Here is a 12,374-nt window from a genome sequence, read left to right as displayed (position 1 = left end):
AATATATCTGAGAAGTATCATTTCCTTTAGCAAAATTTTTAATCTAAATCACGAGTTGTCAATATTTTTAAAATTGTATGGAGCCACCTTAAAGTGGTTCTAATTTGTTAAAAACGATGATGTTGTGACGTAATTATCTAGTGGGTCTATTATAAGCAAATGTATACAAGGATGCATTCATTATGTTTTACTCTTCCTGAACTAGAGATACACGCATGCAGCAGCCCCTCGATTGGGTTTAACGAAATTATTTATGCACATGGATCGTAACACATAGTTAGAAAATTTATGTAGGTTGGGGGGTTGTAGGGTACGTGATATGTGAGATAGTCAGTGTTGTGGTAAGTTATTTTAGACGTCTCATCCAACTTTCGAAGTATAATGTTACGCCTCGACTGGTTTTCAAGAAGTTTTTAAGGGCTCTGCATGCATGCAGTCCAAAAGATTACACATTCAGGGTTTAATTATTATTGTGTGTCTACATTGTAAAATTATTTGCAACCGCATGACTGTAACTTTAAGTTACCGGGTTGTATTCATAAATTTGTAATTATCTCTGTTGTCTCATTTATCTAAACATCTCCCAACACATACATGCATATATAATTATTTCATTGCACAAACTTTCGGACGATCACTTCCTCCATGCAGGCTCTATCTGCTGAAAAATTTCTTTGCAACAGTCGTAAATGTTGTCTACATTTGCTTCACGTGCATCATGGGCGACGCTGAACCCGAAACATTTCTCTAACACATTTTAGGACAAAGTTCAGGCCAAAATGATCAAGCTCCTACTCGGTATTGTGTTCTTGGCAGGAATTGTTGTCCAAAGCACAGAAGGTAAGTGTGTATTTTCACGATAATATCGTATCGTGGTTTGCTGTTTTCCTAATCATCTGCATGGTCTGTTTTCAAAAACATGCATGCACTGCATGTTCATATCGTTCTAACCACGGTATCTAAATGGCCACCAAATGCTATAGAGCTAACAAAAAGCACGAAAAAAGGCAATAACTTATACAGGGTGTCTCAAAAAAAGACGAAAACTATTGAAATCACCCATAACAATGTAATTGTTTGAGTTTGAATGACTAGGCACTCTGTCGGGACCCACAAGTGCATAAATGTTTGCCACAAGCATTTTCATGCATGATGCAGTAAAATTTCCTTTGTCGACCTTCGTCGAAAAGCATTTCGCACTTCCGTTGTATTTTGGGTGCGCGTATAATTTATCGCAATAAACACTCGTTGTTCCGCGGTCAGCTGTACCATTTTCTTTCGAAGCAATAACAAGGCTAATTCAAATTTAATCATATTCACAATTTCAAAAATTTCGTTTTTAGTATTATATGAGTTGCATTAAATCCCCACGGGCTAAAATTCGTGAACACGGCATTCAAATTTTAACAATGAGTGATTTCAATAGTTTTCGTTTTTTTTGAGGGTGTCCCAAAAAAACCGCAACCACTTAAATATGCAAGAATATTAATATTGTTCGGGTTTGCACCAGAGTTCAGCTAAAATGACTTTTAGCATTGTAAATGAAGGATTAAGAGCCATTTTCAATTCCCAGAGGTGCTTATCCATTGCGCTTTAGAGCTGTATTAATGTTCTGCATATTTAAGTGGTTGCGTTTTTTTTTGGGACACCCTGTACAGCATTTGCCCTTCATTCAGGGAAAAACAATACTGAGTTACGCTTATTGCATACTTAATAGTTTGCTTCTAATTTCAATAACAGCAATAAAATGTCAATTGGGCGTATTGGAAGTTCAATGAAACAACTAGTTAATTCATGCCAACTTTTAACGTTCAAATATGCGAGTCAAATAAAAATAGCATGTAGGGAAGAATCATTAGTGCGATACGAGTAACAATAAGGTAAACCCATACATAATTTAAATAGTAATATGTATTTTCAATTAACTCCCGTTCGTGCCATTGTAAATTTAAGTAGAATTGTGAATAGTTTCAATTGATGCAGTCCTATCTACCAGGATGCCTGGCGAGAGAAAAATGATTAGTGCGATACGAGTAACAATAAGGTAAACCCATACATAATTTAAATAGTAATGTATTTTCAATTAACTCCCGTTCGTGCCATTGTAAATTTAAGTAGAATTGTGAATAGTTTCAATTGATGCAGTCCTATCTACCAGGATGCCTGGCGAGAGAAAAATGATTCTTCCCTACATGCTATTGTTATTTTGATTCGCACATTTGAATGTTAAAAGTTGGCATAAATTAAATCGTTGTTTTATTGAACTTCATTACGCCCAGTTGACATTTCATTGCTGTTATTGAAATTAGAAGCGCACTATTCAGTAAATACAATAAGGGTAACTTAATATTGTTTTGCCCTTTAAGTGCCTATATCAACCTCAGGGAAATAACCTACTTAGATAGATCAGACGACTTTAAGAACATTTGCAATATATTTGATAAGACGAAAATTTGATCTTCATGTACTTTTCTGGCCTCAAAGTTGGCTTTTTTCGTGTTTGACCGTGAGGTGCTGTGAGTGGGAACTAGTTCCCCTTTTTCACCGGAAGTGACGTACATTGGAGAACACGCTAATTTTGTAAACAAGAAACACGCTTTGAAATATAGAAATATTGCGGCAATAAAGTACGAAATCTTGTAGTATATAAACTTTTTGGTTCGTTTTTCGCTAAAACGACGTCGTCAAGTATTTCCGACAACTTAGACAGCCAACTTGATTCGGATATTTAATTCATCCCGGACTATGTATTGCCAATATTGGAAGTTGAAGACGATGCGATACTGTTGCTTCAAGAGACAGTACAGTACGGCTACACATGACGGTTTATATGAACCTTACCAAGACAAACCGATTGCTGACCGTGCCGAGTGTAATGAAGATTAAAAGAGGGACGTGTACATGAAGAAAGAAGGCAGCTTCTTTTATTCGCAAAACGGCCGGACTATCCCAGTGTCAGATTGGTAAGTGAAATATATAAAGGCACTATATCATTACATATAAAGCACTACATATACTGACATTTCACCCTACTGTTTCACAATCAATATAAATATATGTTTGTGTGCAAATGTAAAAATTGCAAGATCGATCTCTTGGTAAATGAAAAACAGGAGCTTTGAAGCGTTGAGTGGAGAACTTGTCTTACAAGAAGATGGAGTAATATGCATGTCCTTTATCCATTTAATTTCAATTCAAACATGATAATTTAGAATAAGTTCTCAATACTTCACATTGTTCTATATTGTATATGCTTATGATTCCATAAGACAAAGGTTTGAAGGTTTTAAAGATCTTTCCTCCAAAACTTTGTCTGGAATGGAATTATGAGCACATGCCAACAAAGGTGTTCTTCTCTCTCCCATGTAGCCATAAACCAATAGACCTTTTCAGCTTGCATGCAATTGTGACTTGAAATAGGTTAATTTGCATACAAGCTGAAAAGGTCTATTGGTATGGCTACTTGGCAGAGAGAAGAATACCTTTGTCGGCATGTGCTCATGATTCTATTCCAGACAAAGTTTTGGAGGAAAGATCTTTAAAACCTTCAAACTTTTGTCTTATGGAATCATAAGCATGTACAATATAGATGAATGTGAAGTATTGAGAACTTATTCTAAATTATCATGTTTGAATTGAAATGGCTAAAGGACATGCATATTAGCCACTAGTTATTGTTGAATACTTGCCTGTTTTAATCACCTTGCACATTTATACTTCCTTCCATCTATGTTATGAGACAGACGCCACGACCTGGGCGCATTGTTATGCAATGTGGGACCTCTCCAACTTCTTGTAAGACAAGTTCTCCACTCAACGCTTCAAGCTCCTGTTTTTCATTTACCAAGAGATCGATCTTGCAATTTTTACATTTGCACCTACAAAAACATATATTTATATTGATTGTGAAACAGTAGGGTGAAATGTCAGTATATGTAGTGCTTTATATGTAATGATATAGTGCCTTTATATATTTCACTTACCAATCTGACACTGGGATAGTCCGCCCTTTTGCGAATAAAAGAAGCTGCCTTCTTTCTTCATGTACACGTCCCTCTTTTAGTCTTCATTATACTCGGCACGGTCAGCAATCGGTTTGTCTTGGTAAGGTTGATATAAACCGTCAGTGTAGGCGTACTGTCTCTCGAAGCAACAGTATCGCATCGTCTTCAACTTCCAATATTGGCAATACATAATCCGGGATGAATTAAATATCCGAATCAAGTTGGCTGTCTAAGTTGTCGGAAATACTTGACGACGTCGTTTTAGCGAAAAACGAACCAAAAAGTTTATATACTACAAGATTTCGTACTTTATTGCCGCAATATTTCTATATTTCAAAGCGTGTTTCTTGTTTACAAAATTAGCGTGTTCTCCAATGTACGTCACTTCCGGTGAAAAAGGGGAACTAGTTCCCACTCACAGCACCTCACGGTCAAACACGAAAAAAGCCAACTTTGAGGCCCGAAAAGTACATGAAGATCAAATTTTCGTCTTATTAAATATATTGCAAATGTTCTTAAAATCGTCTGATTTATCTAAGTAGGTTATTTCCCTGAGGTTGATATAGGCACTTTAACGAAGGGAAAATGCTGTAGTTCAGCCTCTTGAAAAGCACAAAAACAACCTTGCAGAATTGCACCAAATAATAAACAGACTATATGATTTACGTCATTGCAAGCAAGAATATATTTCAAAATCGCATTGCATTTCTTTTCCTTTAAACAACCCATAGCCCGTAGATGCTTCGGAAATCGAAGTAGAAATAACTCGTGCCTGGTACATAATTTGTAGGAAAATATACGTACGAAAATATACGTATATAAATGGTGACACTTTCAATTGAATAATTTTGAACACAAAATCATTAAACTGGACAAGACATATATATTATTGTAGGAACAGTTTAGAAAAAAACATCGTCAAATATGTAATACATGGCCTCCCAGGCAGGAACTAAACCTACGCTAGTATACCAATGTGATGTACAGAGGTGCACGACCACTATGTTAGATCCGAGATATTTGGAAATAAATCCTCTCTCGTATAACACCTTTAATTAGAATACTTTATTAATAGCTTGGAAAACATGCAGTGCAACAGGCGACCCACATTTCAGTACCTTTAATCGGAGGAGATACGACTTCCAAGGAGTATGCCATTACATTATGGCACGAGATACTCATAGGCGATTTACTGTGATTGCCAAAACTGAGAGGTGTGGACGTGCTTCATGCACAAGTACGGCCATAGTGACAGTGAAACATTTACACATCGTGATCAACCGTGGGGGAAGAATCGTCATCAATGGAATAACCAGGGGTTTGCCATTAAACTCGAAAGGTAAAATTAACCAATAGACCTTATCCATAATGACATATCAAGCTGTGACGCCTGCAGGGAAATCTGGTTGAAGTAGTCACATCGAAAAATTCAAACTTCATAATTACCCGCCGTGACTACTAAGACCAGAATCCCTGCAGGTGTAACGGCTTGTTACGTCATTATGCATAAGGTCTATTAGACATTTTTCCTAGAAAAGCATTGATAAATTGCAAGCTTGATTGAGCATTTCCAAAAACAAAGCATTAAAAATTAAACTGAGGTGAAAGCCAAGTAACATGACTAATGTACCCAGTTCAGTTCCTTATGTTTCGTGTCTGTTACTTCTCTTCTGCATGTCAGGCGCATCTGCATCCAGGATTTCCCAAAGCTATAGTAAAAATTTGGAAAATCCTGGATCCGCGCCTACAGAACAGAAGTAACAGGTACGAACAATGGCACTGAATTGGATTTGAGAGGCATAGTTCTATTGTGATATAGTTGTGTCTTCAGGTCTTTGAAAATTTTCTTTACCACGCATTCACACCATGGTCCGGTTGTTCAACAACTTCGTAAGCCAGGCTTTTCTGCCTACGCTTTGCGGCCCACGCTGCCGCAAAAACGCTGGTCATGTAACAGTGTAAAATCTCCCAAACTACCCAAGATTTTTAATTAGGCTTAATTCATCTCTAAGGGAGGGGTGGCAAAGTCAATATGCCACTTTTGACACTCTAAGTGGCTTTGTACTGCCGCAACGAGTGTAAAAACGTTAACCATGCAATAAGATCGTTTTTTACATTTTGCACGCAGCAAGCTAAACCAATCAAAAGGCATAAAATTACAGTAGCAGCATGTAAACTGAAGGAGTGAGAAAATAACATCCCATTCTGGCATTCTATAAGCAAGTTAATTGTATCTGTAGCTTCACTGGGACAGAAATTCAATGTCAACGAGTTCCCAATACAGTAAATGTACAAAGGTAGACGCGGTGCGTAGAATAGAACGAACTCGACGTAGGAATTTTGATAATTCATTAAGATTATAAAATTATATACACTCATGTTTGCGTCGAATAAGTCGACAGTATATTGAGAATATTGCAACTAAAATGTGACAAGCAGACAAACTATAGTAACCTATCAAATAAAATTAATATGAGTATAATAATACTTATGTAATACTATGTAATACTATATGTAATACTTATACTATATACTTATAATTGACATAAATGAGATATACTTATTAAACTAAGAATTAGCTTGCAATATTAACACTATAAACCGATTTTACACTTAGGACAGGTTTTGGTACGCGAGGATGTACATTACGTGCGTGCATTAGACAAATTAGTTACCAAGTGTACCGATTACAACAGATTCTTAATCATGCATGAAATAACGCGCAAATTATTAGTCCTTTTGTATGAAACATTTAGCGCAACAATCGCTAACTGAAACAACGTATTATCTATGTACTTACTTTGGTTTGTGGAAGCACCAACTTTAACTATAAATAAACAATATATAACACTACAAATAAACAATATATAACAACTGACTAATAATATTTAAAGGTAATACAACTTCTACAACGATCAGTGTTTGCAAAAATCCTAGGAAAGCGTAAAATCGAGAATTCGCTTTCTTAAGGACACAATCGACGCCATGAGAACCCTAAGCTAAATGTAAGAGAAAACATACTCCGAAAATAAACATCTAGATCTTGTAAACTCAAGATATGAGTTGTTAAAAAACAAGACACAATATTCAAGGTAATATTTCGACTCTAATTCAACAACCGTTCCAGCGGCGTGCAACGGAGGGGTATTAGAGTCTTACTTGAAGAAAGGCACGAGCATCTCTTTACATTTTTCAGGATTTAATTACATTCCCCGTTTTCTAGCATAATCAGAAAATCTCGTTAACAACCAATGGTAAAAGGCCAGGGGAGCAACGAGGAATTATCTCCATAGCCGTAGTATAATCCACGTATTTGATACGACCAAACCAGTCTTCGAGAAAGGAATTAACAAAACTTGCGAGGAGAAGACAGCCAAGTTTAGCGCCTAGAGGGAGACCACCCAGGGCCGTAGTTAGAAGCTTAACTGGGGGGGAGTATATTCATATATTCGTCTTATGCCCGACTGATTTGTTTTGTATGCTATTGTTCTAACGGTATTTAAACATGAATATATGAATTTACACCCCCCCCCTCCCAATCAAGCGGTCTAGCTACGGCCCTGAGACCACCATTAATTCTCTTCCACGATGACGTTTCACTACCAAGCTTTACTCATTGCTCTCTATCTGTTAAAAAGGTTTTAATCCTATGTAAAATAACTGGATGGACGTTTAGATTCCCGAGTTCAGCGATGATAACGTTAAGGTCAACCAGGTCAAAACCTTTTCTAAAATCAGCAAAAAACAAACTAGCTGAACAATTTCCCTTCTCAATACTGCTATGAATAACATGGAGCAAGTACTCTAATGCGTTAGTAGTAGACTTTTTAGGACGAGCAAATTGTTTCTTTTCCAATTCGTTTTCGACGGAATTTAAGTTAAGCTTTCCTTTAGTTTTGCAATTTACGCAGTAAGGAAATGGGTCTGAGGTCATCTTCAATTGATCTTGAAGGTTATATCTTTGGAATTAGAGCGATATGTGCTCTCTTTAAATCTTGAGGAAAAATACCCTGCACCATCGATGAATTATAGATATCGGATATCACCGGAGCCAACTCAAAAACCAAGGTCTTTAATAATTTAGTATAGGAAGAAAATCAGGACCAGGAGACTTGTAGGTTTTTATGGCTTGTAATAATGAATAATCGGAGTTAGTGTTAACAAGAAAGGAATCCGGAACGTCAATTACTTCAATCATACCAGCATTACTGAAGGGTGTAAAATAAGATGTTAAGCTAACCAAAAAAATCATTATATGTCTCTGCGAGATCTTTTCAGGTGAGGTAATCTTCGCGCAGCAGCTGGTGGTACCACGATTCACTCGACGAAAGAGAACCCAAAACTTTAATTTCGTTCCACCATCCTGCAGGATTTGAATTTTTAAGCTTCTCGACCGAGTGTTGGTAGAATTTAGCACATGCCGTTTTAATTTCCCTTTGAACTTTATTACGCCAGAATTGATAGGCTTGGTATCACTTTCCATACATTTGTAAGGCATGTTGGCGCTTCTTAATAGAAAGGTTCAAGGCAGATGACATACAGAATTTATAAAATTTCCTGACTTGTTGAAATTTAAGTTGAAAGAAGATATCGATAATGATTAAGTTAATGTTTCATTGAACTCCTTATACTTCATATCGCAGTCAGGAATTTCATAAACGTCACTCCAGTCGACACTCGTGAACCACTGCCCATAGGATCTTATACCATTATCGCGGTTAAACATTGTTGTTAAAACACGATTATTGTTAGGTTTTTGATCACGATGTAACTAAGTTTTCGACAAAATTGGTTCGTGGTCACTAGAGCCTAAAGATGGCAAATGTGAGGGATTGTAAGTTGGGTTTTTTCTATTGATCAAACACCAATCCAGTATGTTATCTAGCTTCTCTGGTTGGTACATTAATAATTAGATTTTAACCACATAATCTTTTAACACGCTTTTTGTAACCGGTTCTAGTCGGATTAAAATCTCCTGTTACCGTAACCAAAGGAGTAAAGCCTCAGGATGATTAGCAAGAAAATTATCGACGCTTACTTCAATATGGTTATTGTTGGAAACTCTCTCTCTCTATATATATATAAAATATATATATATATATATATATATATATATATATATATATATATATATACGTATATATAACTCAATACTGGTGATTCATCAACGAGATTAATCATTACTTTAATTAAGGGCGCTGATTTGCATGATTGACACATTTAGATTGTTATCAATAGGAGTTAAAAGATAAGGGATGCACTGAGTGCGTGAGAGAGAGTTGAGACTGCTGTTCTGAGAGGGGGTGTTTGTATAATATCGAGAATATAACCTTTAAAAACGAGTTAAACAACCGAATCCGCTTCGTCTACTTTATTTGCTTATACCTTTTAGTAAGGGTCGATTAACTAAATTATATAATTCGATGTTTTCGGGAGCACCAGACGCAAAAGTGTGGTAGATGACCGCAAAATGAAAAGCAGAAAATAGTTCTTGGAAGATAAATAGGCCTCACAGAAACCCATTAAGACTCCATTGATGGATTTTCAAACTCTTTAATTCTTCGGGCTTCAATAAAAGAATTTACGTATTCACAAACACCTCCACCCTTTAAAACAATCGATCGTTTCTGAAAATGACATAATTAGGAATGGAGACCGCCATATCTGGATTATTATCGGAAAGCCAGTTTCAGTAATGCAACATGCTACAGCATCGAATTCATCGATATTTTTTACCAGCGATCGTATATTTGTTACGAATAAGGAAGGTAAATAAATATTTTTGCGCAATTTAAAATCCATAGTGAAATTTTTACATTCGCGAGGTTACGGAGGGAGAGGGGGGTGTAATAGGAACTAGGTAGGGCGTTCGTCAAATCAGATGGGAAAGAAGGAACGTAATGGAAAGGAGGGGGACGAAGGGGACACGTTGGGATAATCATGGGTGGTGGTGGAAATGCGTACTGGAAGGGTCTGGTTTGCTGAAGTTTCCAAAACGAAAGTTGACCAGTGGGAGTAAAAAATTTGAAACAAAGGAAAACGGAGGTAAAGAATTATTAGGGTATGGCATATTTGGAGGTGGAGTTCTTTCGAGGGGAAAATACTGATGATTCTGACCATTTTCCTTAAATAATCTAGCAGGTTTGTGTAGAAAATCGTAAATATCACCCTTCAGGCAATAGCCTCTCTTAGGATCCACGGCTTAGGCAATAGGATCCACGCTTGCGAACAAGATCAAAGGTTTGCTTAAACTTAAAGTCCTAAATTAACTGAGACTAACGCTACATCATCGCATTCATTTAATTTCAAAGAAGTTGCAGCAGGAAATATGTGTACTGCAGGAACTGAAGAAATTAAGAACTAACAAAGGTACTGGTTTCTAATGCTTGGCCTTCACAGATGATGTCTCCTGTGTTACTAGAGGAGTTTATCCTCATCTCTTTGGTCTTCGATGCGTTCACTTTTATTTCTACTTTAGCAGCTTCGGTCTGCAGGGACACAAATTTCTGGCGTGCATGGGTGACCTTTGACTGAGTAATACTAGGTTATCAGCAATCCCTGGATTTTCTAACTTCTTATACATGCATGGCCCCATGCATGGTGAGCACCGTGTCATTCTTGTCTTTGACTGGTTTACTTGGATTATTCATCCGCTCACAAAGTGCTTTTGTTGTATCATACACTTTCTTCATATCGTTCATTTCTCCTGCCTTCTCTGCTTCCCGGGCTATCCCATCTACCCTCTCTCTCTTATCTCTTGGACAGCTCCTTACTACTTCTTCTTGTAGTAGTCCTTTGATGCATTCAACTTCTGGCTTCTTGTCTTAGCGTTATCCACCGTTGCCTTAAGCATTCGTCTTTCCTCGCGACCAGATTCCAGTTCTTCTCGCTTATCCACTCCTTTCTTTCATGCTTAGTCCCGCCGAGTACTTCTTCGCAAGTGGTGGTGTATATGTCCTTTATTTGAGTCCAGGCTTGGTTTACATCATTGGCTAAGGTATCTTGCTCACTCAACGCTTCATAGTGGTTGGCCAGTTCTATATTCAAGGCATGCTTGACTTCTTGACTCCTCAGCTTTCTTGTAGAATACCTGTATCTTGTTTATCTTGTTTTCTTGATAGCTATAGTAAACACACCATCAGACGATTTTCATGTGATTTTGTGTAACTTCTTGTGGTGGAAAAGTGTTCCATCAATGACAAGGCCATTGGTTACGCAGAAATCACAGAACAGTTCTCCGTTTTCGTTGATTGAACCTAAGAAAAAATATTCTTAGGAAATGTTGCAGGATACGAGGATTTTGTTTTTTGGTGACTAAATAAAAGTATATCATCATTTTAAGTCCTTGTATACGATTCGTATGTTTGAAGATTTGAGTGAGAGTTGCCAATAAAAATAATACAGAATATTGTACATGCCGGGATGAAATTGGCGAACTTATTGGGATTGTACGTGGAATATTTTGTTTTGATTTTGTCTTTGCCCTTATTAAATTTTTTTTAAATTGAGTTATATATTGTCGTTGATTACAATAGAATTTCCACAGCGAAATAACTTTCAGACAATCAAAGTCTAAATTTAAATCAAGTTAAAACTAAATTTTGTAATAAATTACATAGCTATGTGTTTCATTAATGTTTACATATGAAAGTTTGCCTTATAATCATTACAAGTATTCTTATAACTATACGTATATTACTTGTTTTTCAATTTTTTCAGTAAAATTATATTTATCTTGTAATGTTGCCTTCATTAATGTCACACTGTTGCCCTTGTTTTCACAAAAATTATGAGTAAATATTAATACAAGCCTCGTTGGCTCATTAATATGGAAAGTTTGATACATTACGTCATTGTTTTCACTTTTCATATCGTTTACAAACTTACCCAGCAAAGCCACCCTCATATGCTCAGCGGTCAAGCATGTTCTAATTCTTGCGCTGTGGACTCGGGAAAGTGTTTTCCATTCTTCCGTCTTCGCTCAGTAGGCGAAAACGTCGGAAAACGTGTGGACAGTACGCGTAATCGTAAAAATATCAGTCTTGCGTTTTCTAATTCTTCCGGCATCGTGTGGACGGGGGCTTACTTGATACGTACACCAGAGTCATATGCATTATGGCTAATATTAAGGATATAATTATAAGCAATTATTGAATGAGGTTGAACATGATATGAAGAATTATCAAGCCGAAGTTTGTCATTATCAACCGAAGCCGAAGGCTGAGGTTGATAATGACAAAGTGAAACTTGATAATTCTTCATATCATGTGAGAACCGAATTTAATAAATGTTTTATTATTTATTTAAAAGAACGAACATGTACTCCTCAAAGTTGCCGAACCTTTCACTTGAGGAAAGCCATTGTGTTGA

At 36.7% G+C, this 12,374-nt stretch overlaps 1 protein-coding gene across 2 annotated transcripts in view; it reads left to right on the top strand.

Annotated features, from left to right (window-relative positions):
* The window catches only part of LOC114545226 (von Willebrand factor-like), a 29,214-nt gene that overhangs the window by 4,791 nt on the left and 12,049 nt on the right, over positions 1-12,374 (top strand). For both annotated transcript variants that reach the window (XM_028563510.1, XM_028563511.1), the window contains 2 exons: positions 762-840; positions 5,080-5,343. In XM_028563510.1, coding sequence (XP_028419311.1) covers positions 780-840; positions 5,080-5,343 — 325 coding nt within the window. In that variant the 5' untranslated portion in view covers positions 762-779. The remainder of the gene's footprint in view (positions 1-761; positions 841-5,079; positions 5,344-12,374) is intronic.

This window comes from Dendronephthya gigantea, unplaced genomic scaffold (genome assembly GCF_004324835.1).
Source record: "Dendronephthya gigantea isolate DGI-Jeju-01 unplaced genomic scaffold, DenGig_1.0 000004F, whole genome shotgun sequence".
Lineage (NCBI taxonomy): Eukaryota > Metazoa > Cnidaria > Anthozoa > Malacalcyonacea > Nephtheidae > Dendronephthya > Dendronephthya gigantea.
This window is presented reverse-complemented; position numbering and strand designations above follow the sequence as displayed.